Source organism: Mandrillus leucophaeus, unplaced genomic scaffold (assembly GCF_000951045.1).
Source record: "Mandrillus leucophaeus isolate KB7577 unplaced genomic scaffold, Mleu.le_1.0 Scaffold236, whole genome shotgun sequence".
In the NCBI taxonomy this organism is placed as follows: Eukaryota; Metazoa; Chordata; class Mammalia; order Primates; family Cercopithecidae; genus Mandrillus; species Mandrillus leucophaeus.
Window position 1 is genome coordinate 993777 of NW_012102432.1, and position 9679 is coordinate 1003455.

A 9679-nucleotide genomic window follows, 5' to 3' on the forward strand; every position below is an offset into this window, starting at 1 on the left:
TCACCATTGCTAGAATAAAGCACAGCCTACAAAGCTACCTATTTAAATCATAAATTATAAAATATTAGAACTGCAAGGAACTTGAGATGCCTTCTACTCCAACCTTCTGATTTTATTAATATGGACACTTACAATAAAAGAAATATTTGATCAGTGTCAAGCCTACTAGTTGGAAATAACTAGGTCTGGTCTTACAACTCTCAATACTGAAATCTTCCCCTAGACAGTAATCTCATTCTGGTTATAGATTGGTCTCTTAGAATTATCTAACACTGTTTTAAGTAACATTCTAATATCTAAATCTTTAAGTGTGTTCTATGAAGGAAAAAGTATGGTGGCAGAAGAAGTGGGGAATCTTCCAGCGTTATTAACCCTGCATTCATAACCTTCCTTAAACAGTAAGTTTTACAAAAACAATTTTTCATTTAGATTTAGTCCTAGCGTTATACAGGTAACTAAAATTATAAAGGTGATAAATTCTGAATTTGGTGCACTATTTACAAATAAATCACATTTAAACTGCCACTACTTATGGGTTACATATACATATATATACACACATATACACACACACACACACATATATATATAGAGAGAGAGACCGTTCTTTTTCTCACTATTGCACCAAGAGAAATGAGGAAAGAATACATCAAGATTATGCAATGGCAAGTACTGTGATTAGAAAGATAGCAGCTTTGGTCAGTTAACTTCTGACTGCAAGAATATGTTGGTTCATAGACTAGAATGACTAAATCCAATATCACCAAGCAAGATAAAGCCAAGCTAAATTAGGCCCTATGATTGACTGTCCTCAATTTTAATATGCTGATGAGACATACACCCTTGCTCTCTCTAGATGACCAGTAATAAAAAGGAGGATTCTGATGCTGCTGCAGTGTAGGCACCTGGAGCGACTCTTTAAGCTTGTGCCTGGGTCACAGACCAGTAGTGTTATATGTAGCCTGCTGGTTTTGACAACACAAAACAATTCTGTAATTTTCCTATCTGAACAAATACCTTAGAGAGCCTAGCAATAATCAGTGCATCATCTGGAGACACCATGATCTTATCGACATAAACTATCAATCCCAAGAGGTAATGCACACAATGTCAGAAAAGCATTCCTTGGTACCAAGAGTGGGGCGTTAGGATTATTCGCTGCTGCCACTATTTCCTCCTGCTACAAAAAACAAACACGCCTTCTCTTTCTCTTTTGCTCTAAGCGTAGTATTAATCTGTTTAATTCCTCTACTTCATTTAAATAGTCAACTAGAAGGAGTGATATAATCTATCTGTATGTGAAAAATATATCAGGAAATCTGTAAGAGTAGGCAAAAATGTTACATTTTCTGGCAAGTAATACATACTCATGAAGATAAAATGGAAAGAACACAGATGTGAGTGAACAATTTTTATTGAAACCCTCAAAGATTAAAGAGGACCAAATGGTGAGTTTGGGTACCATAACAGAAAATCTCACCTAACTGTACCATCATTCACAGGAATGAACAAACCCAAACACGACAAAATTCAAATTCTCATGTAATTGCTACAAGTGAATGTAAATGAACTAATCATTTTATCATAACCTTCCTTTAATCATACGAAAAAGGGAATTTACATGGCATAACAAAAGATATGCAAAACTTAATGAAAACACAATTCTCTTAAATTTCTTAAACTTATTTTTAAAGGATGCAGAATGCACTTGAAATGATTAAATAACTTAAGCTGATTCTTTTTTTATTGCAAACTGTTTTAACATCAGCTTAACCCCCATGCATGGTATTCAAAAAGAACACAGCTTTCGAATTAGAAAGATCACTTAAATTAAAAAGAGAAATTAAGAACTAAAATTAGGAAAAGGCTGGATTTCTTTTGAAAGGAATCTTCAAGTACCAATATGTATAGAGAAATACTAATTTTGGTTACAGTTTCCTCCTTACTGTTAAATATACAAACTATAATACCTTTCAAAATAAAATACCCACATAAGATAACTTTAATAAGAAATATTCAAGCCAGAACTTGGAAAAACATTAAGCAAGAAATTTACTGGGCTGATAATGTCTTAATTTGTGATCATTCAAACATTTGATGATGTGTCTCCTTTTGTAGACCCCAGGCTCTCTCCCTTTTGGTCCCCACAGTTAAGAGACATTCAGCTGGTTGTACTTGAGACAACCTGTAATAATTTCATTTAGAGGAAAAATATTTTGCAATATAATGACAGACCAAGAAGGAAGAGAAGGTGGGTGCTCTGGAGAAAACTTGTATGAGAAAAACACAAAATTATCACTTGAAAATAAAAAGTTTTTTTTTTTCCAAAGGAATGCTGCACCCATTTCACTTAAGATTAGAAATCCAGGTTAAAGGCACTGGGATGTACTCCTCACCATGAATAGACTCTCAATTACACTTATTCACATGTCTGAGTCTATTGCAATCAGCCTGCTTGCTGAGTGCTTCCATGACACTCTTACATAAAAACCTAATGTAAATTAAACATGTTTGAAACCGTTTATAATGTAACTAGTTTTATAAAAATATCCAGAGTTGCTAATAAAGCACCAAGAAAAAGAGAACCTCAGGGGGAGGACTCAGATCCTTCCTACAAGGTCACCCTTTTATAATATTCTCTAATAGGACCTCCAGAATGACAACAGTCATCTTTGACATGTCCTACCTATGTAATCTTAGGGATGTAGAACATTGCTGTGGTGACTATACCCAAATGCCACTTTTCATTATAAATAGTTAAGAGACATGTTACAAGATTTCATGGCTTACTCTTAAAAAGGTAAAATAGGTGCAATTTTCCTTTAAGAAAGTCTTTATTTTATAATATACCATTAATATTTTGATGTTCCCTTCAGTAAACACTGATATAACTACACTGGGACTACCAAAGAACTGTGTAGTAGCTATGGTTATCTACAAATACTGTTTTCACTTGAATACAGTATTTGCACATTTTAAAAAAACATTGTACGAAACAAAATTATATAAATGAAAGCCTCAAAGAAATATCCATCACTAGGTTTTTGAGCTGAAGTGACCAAAGACCATAGTAAATGCAAACATTTCTAAACATGATGTAAACATAAATGAAGTAATGCAAAAACATCAAGGTATTCAAATCTACTGTATTGCTATTTTCACCCTTAATGTATCTTTCTACATAGCTTTCTCCTTTTGGAACGGTAATACATGGGGCAGTACATTATTTTCATAACCTTATGCCATCAAATCAATTAATACAGATGCTTGACACATTTAATTATACAAAATCAATTTGCTTCAAGATACAAAATTAATGTTGATATGTAATTAATGAAAAAAATAAGATGTTAAAAAGATAACTATAAGAATATCCAGATATATGCTGTATTCCCACTGATATAGATCTGATCAATAAAACATCAACACATTCACTTAGATACTGATTTAATCCATGGATCAAGGCCATATTTTCAAAGTATTTTAAGGATGCCAGGACACTGCAAAAGCTGGAGAAAAGAGCTGAGGAACAATATATGCTTGCTAAACAAGAACTATGTTTATTGAGCTAGTGAATACCTAGAGTAATAAATTTTTACTTCATGATAGCAATCAGGCTCGCAAACACCCAGAAATAGGAATTAAGGGTTTTAAATGTAGTTATAAAGGTCATAAAAAGTCTGATTAGACTGAGGTACATTTACTCAAAATTTTGAGATTCATTAAGTGGTAGCAAACAAAATAATTCCTCAGACAAATGCACATTTTTCAGTATACATATTAATGGGGGGAGGAGGGAAGAAGAATGTGCATTAACTGGTGAAATCCACCAAGCTGCATATCAATATTCTGTTACACCAAACAGTTTGAAGACAAGGGAAATGTTCTAATATAATTTCAGATTATGTTTCATTTGGCTAAAATAGAGCTTAAGGTTGCTTTGCCATATTAAAAGTTTACTACAATAATTTTTCACATAAACATTTAGACTTGAACTCCAGGACTAAATATGGCATGATTATTTTGCTTTTAATCTGTCAAATAGCTAAAAATCGACAATTTAAAAACTACAACAAAGAAAAAGTTGAAGCAGTGTGACTCTTACATCATTGAACCACTTCTAATGGTTAACTGTTAGTATTTAACAAATTCAAAGAGTTAATGAATCCTTGCATTCATTCAGTCTTCTGTGCCTTAGCTAGGATGCATAATTACAAAAGACAGCAGATACTGGTAAAAGCTTCAGGACAGAAAGTGCTTGACGAAGTTAACAGTTCTCAAGTGTGTTTGGTGAGAGTATAAGGGCAGATGCGCTGATGAAAACCATTACGAGAAGAGTCAACTTTGTGTTAAAGTGTTCAAAGATGTCACCTTAAGCAGAAAAAAAGCTTTAATAACGTCTTCTTTTAGGCATTTCCAGAGTCTACATCGTTAGTGTTGTAAATTTAACAGGACATCTTCATATGGTTATTGTTTGTTTCTATTTCTCTCCTGAAAAAAAAAAAAACACAAAAAGAATTACAATGAAAAACTCTCATTATTTAAAGATTTAAACTATATGCACATATAATGTAAATCATCTCCACATAAAGTTCAAGTACTAATTCAAGTAATTAAAAACAACTGATAATTACCTCTATATACCATAGTGAGATTATTACCACAAAACATTTTAAATAAAGAACTCCCAAACACAAAGACCACAGAACATTTTAAATAAAGAACTCCCAAACACAAAGACCTATTTCAGGAGAGTATAGATCCTCTCCACATCCCTATTGTTTGTTTATGATGAGAATATAATAACGTCTTTATAACCTTTCAATGAGTTTTTGATCTTGAGGTGTCAGACTAAAAGCTATTGGTTGAGGTAGGGGTAGGAGAAAAAGGTTAAAAGTTGCATTAAACTGCAGTACAATTGCATTCAATGAAGATTTCAGATTAATAAAAAAACTTTAAATCACAGATTTCCTCCATATCTTACACTCTCTCTTTCAGCACACTATAACTTTTCGCATTAAAAAGTTAAAACGAGGCCAGGCGTGTGGCTCATGCCTATAATCCCAGCACTTTGGGAGGCCGAGACAGGTGGGTCACCTGAGGTCAGGAGTTCGAGATCAGCCTGACCAACATGTCTCTACTAAAAATATAAAAATTAGCTGGGCGTGGTAGCAGATGCCTGTAATCCCAGCTACTGGGGAGCCTGAGGCAGGAAAATCGCTTGAACCCAGGAGGCGGAGGTGGCCATGAGCCGAGATTGCACCGTTGCACTCCAGGCTGGGCAACAAGAGCAAAACTCCATCTCAAAAAAAAAAAAAAAAAAAAAAGATGAGTGTTAGACAAATTCAGTTGAATGCTGGTTTATAACATAATTGGGAGAAAAATTACAATTCCTATTTTAAAAAACAAAAACTACTTGAACAAAAGTTAAACTGAGTCAAATAACGTTTATTAGTAATCAAATATTTTTAATATTTCTGATGAAAAAATGACTAGCATTGTACATGCCTATCAACTGAACACATCAAGTAGTTTGTACAACCTTGTTTTAATGTGTAACTTAGTGGTTCTAAAACAAGTATCAGAGTCACCTACCTGGATGGCACGTCTGGGTCCCAGAGGTCTGACATGGAACCTGAGAATCTGAATTTCTAACAAGTTCACAGGTGATTCTGGACTGCTGGTCCAGAAACTGTACTTTGAAAACCACTGGTGTTTAACACATTATGAGACTCTCACTTTGCTTTTGCTACTCTCATTTTATTTTTGCATGAGTAAAAATAAAATGTTCTGTAACAAATACAAATCATATTTTGCAAGTGGTCAATTTAGTTTTCCATCCCCTGAAAACTGTATTGTAAATTTCAAAGAGAACCTCAGCTGTTTGTTACTAAAAGTCCTTTCTTTTTCATTTTAATACATTCCTGAAATTTGCAGAGCATTATTTCATACATAAAGCTAATAAAAGAAATGTCCTACTACATAACTATAAATGAAACTATTTCATAGACTAACGAGTATCGGTGAGATACACTGAAATGGAAGACTAAAATAACAAAAACAGACACAGCTAGCTAGATTAAGTACATTTCAAAAGAGTAAGCAAAAACAAAAATCCCACAATATCAGCAAAGGAAGAAAAGATAAAACAAGGATTTGGTACCATGAAGCTGTAGTCTAATTTTACAAAGGTCCTACAACTTTTCACAAACCAGTTGAAACAAAGTTTAATTCACTGCTAAAGGAAACAAATAGCTTTAGATGAGAAATTTGGAAGCATACTCTAATAAGCTAGATACGAAATACATAGAGAGATTAAGTAAAAAGATATAACAGCAATCTGCTCATTCTCCCCATAAAATAACTGATCAAAACTTGAGAGAAATTTCTCAACTCCATGAAGAGTCCTAGAAACTACAGGAAAAAAATGCAACTTTTCTTAAGGATAAGTTAGACAAAGAGTAGTTTAATGCCAGTAAGATGATCAGTTGTAACAATGAGGACCACATGTTATGCTGTTTCAGTATGAATTGTAATCAACTATGTTCTTTACATGAATCACTAAAATATACAGATTACATATATATCATCTATATATAAAATGCATAACTCCCAACTCAATGGACAAGGGGAGAACAAAGAAAATACCCCAAAAGGACAGAAAAGGAAGAATGAGTTTCAAAAAAATCTAGATTAGAAAGCACAAGAGGGTAGAAATAAACATTTGTATCATTTAAACTAGGAGTCACAATAAATGTAGGCCCATCAATGAAACCACCAGATACCAGCTAAGAAAACTTTAAAATCCCATTATACATAATTTATAAGAAATAAACCTAACACACAAGGAAAGAGAAGTTAAGACTAATAGAGACATACAATAACACAAAGCAAATGAATACTCATACAACTATACTAATAACAGACAGTGGACTTAAATTCAAAACCACTGTTGGAGACACAATGGTCACCACATGCTACATAACAGTTTTTGAAAAGCTGTAACAATACTAAACTAGAACTACAATTTTAAATATATTAGTAAGTTGTCAAGTACAAAGAGAAGCTGACAAATTTCTAAGAGAGCAGGAGAACTTAACACATTTACACATTAGTAAAAATATAGATTGAGTATACAGAATACAGAAAACTGAGACAAATAATTACAAGGTACATATTTTACCAAGGTATACAATGAACTACTATCCAGTGAATCTTAATAAATGTCAAAGAATTAGTATCATACAGATCACATTTTCTGACATCAATTTTGGAAATAAAACAGATAACAAGGAAAAAAAATCATGTTTGGTATTTCTAAAACACAGTTCTAACAGTCTCCAAAACATCATAATGGAAATTAGAAAAGAGAAACAAAATTAAAAGCTGACGTTCTAGAGGGGGGGGAAAAAAAACAACAGAAAAGTCTCTGAAATTACTAATTTTTAAAAAATGAAGTCTAGATATGAACACTTAGTATTATTAGTAAATGAAAATGTTAATCATGCTAATATGCCAATAAATCTGAATGTTAAAGACAAAAAAATAACAACTTTAAAAAGGTGGAGTTACTAAGAAGTGCTTGGATTCAGTATATATTTGAAAGTAACGTCAACAGGACTTACTGATGGATTAGATCAGGGGTTAGAAAGAAGTATCAAGTATGAGCCCAGAACTTTTGGCCTAAGCAACTGAAACGAGAGTTGGTATCATACCATCTCCTCTACTAAGATGAATAAAGTTTGGAGCAGGCAAAAGAACAGGAGTTATGGCCGGGCACGGGGGCTCACATCTGTAATCCCAGCACTTTGAGAGGCTGTGGCAGGCGGATCACCTGAGGTCAGGAGTTCGAGACCAGCCTGAACAATCCCATCTCTAGTGAAAACACAAAATTAGCTGGCTGTGGTGGCACATGTCTGTAATCCCAGCTACTCAGGAGGCTGAGGTAGGAGAATCACTTGAACCCGGGAGGCGGAGGTTGCGGTGAGTCAAGATCGCGCCACTGTACTCCAGCCTGGTCAAAAAGAGTGAAACTCCGTCTCAAAACAAACAAACAAACAAACAAACAAACAAACAGGAGTTACAGTAAATTTAGGCTGCTTATGAGACAACTAAATAAAGATGTCAAATAGGCAACTGGATACATGAGTAGCAGACAGGAGAAAAAGGTCCAGGTGGAATACAAATTTGAAAGTCCACAGAGCATGGTAAAAATCCATCAACTGAACTCAAGTCCTCCCAAAGTTTATGATCCATTTTTTAAAAACCTCTGCTTTAAGACCAAAACAACCCCACATTTATATTAGCAAGATGGACTGTGTCTGATAGTGTTACTATTAAAATATTTTAACACAATATCTATGGGCATACTATCAGCTACAGACCACTAGAAGCGTGAGACTAAGAAACGATGAGCGGCCAGGTGCAGTGGCTCAGGCCTGTAATACCACACATTGAGAGGCTGAGGCAGGTGGATCACCTGAGGTCAAGAGTTCAAGACCCGCCTGGCCAACATGGGGAAACCCTGTCTTTACTAAAAATACATAATCAGCCAGGCGTGGTGGCATACACCTGTAATCCCAGCTACTCAGGAGGCTGAAGCAGGTGAATTGCTTGAACCCACAAGGTGAAGGCTGCAGAGCCAAGATTGCACCACTGCACTCCAGTCAGGAAAAGAGAGCCAGACTCCGTCTCAAAAAAAAAGAAAGAAAGAAAAAGAAAAAGAAAGAAAGAAATTATGAGCTATCAGTGATATCATTAACTTTTGATGTTATTATAAAATGAGGTATTACATAGTTAACATCATAATTACATGTACTGGTATGTTGTTGGAAAGTAACTTAGGGATAAAGGAAACCTGAATTACACAAAAACAGCCACGATCCCATATACCCGGAGAAGGACTAAGCCCCTAGTTATACTTTAGAAAAAGACACTGTGGACAGATTCTGAAATTTAAGGGCTGAATCTCTTGAGGAAAAACTAAGCGGTACCGGGCTTCTTCCCCACCGTGAACTAAGCAAATACACTGGAGACCAGCATAGGATCCTAGAGCAAAGACTGGAATTTGTCACATGGAAATGAGCCTGGAAGGAAGTTTACTGCAAACTCCTGTCTTTTTCACAGAGGTTAACAAAGGAGCTAAGACTTCCCTAGACTTCAAACCAGGAAACAGCCTGAAAACCAAGACTTTCTTCAATGTCCTAAGAGGAGCCTACTGCATGCCCTTAACAAGACAAGACAGATAAATGACTTATTCTCCTTGTAATCTTCTGTAGGTTTATCACCATTAGCAATATTTCAGTAACCAGAACTGAGTCTAAATGAGCCACAAGGGAAAAAGTAACTGTGTATCTAAAAGGCCATAGCATTCAAAAGGAAAAGAAGAATAAACACTGAGAACATAAATAACAATAAAACAGAACTGCTGAAGAAGGGCAGTGAATATCTGAAAAAGAGAAAAAGCAATCATATCACTTGATATGAAATGCAATGAACAAGCTAGGAGCAGTGGCTCACGCCTGTAATCCCAACACTTTGGGAGGCCGAGGTGGGCAGATTGCCTGAGGTCAGGAGTTCGAGACCATTCTGACCAACATGGAGAAACGTCATCTCTACTAAATAACACAAAATTAGCTGGGCGTGGTGGCACATGCCTGTAATCCCACTTACTGGGGAG

At 35.0% G+C, this 9679-nt stretch overlaps 1 protein-coding gene across 6 annotated transcripts in view; it reads right to left on the reverse strand.

The window, feature by feature from the left end:
- Positions 1–1398: 1398 nt before the first annotated feature.
- YTHDF3 (YTH N(6)-methyladenosine RNA binding protein 3) overlaps positions 1399–9679 on the reverse strand; it is a 58020-nt gene continuing 49739 nt past the window's right edge. For all 6 annotated transcript variants that reach the window (XM_011982158.1, XM_011982155.1, XM_011982153.1 and 3 more), the window contains one exon: positions 1399–4491. In XM_011982158.1, the coding sequence (XP_011837548.1) occupies positions 4468–4491 (24 nt within the window). In that variant the 3' untranslated portion in view covers positions 1399–4467. The remainder of the gene's footprint in view (positions 4492–9679) is intronic.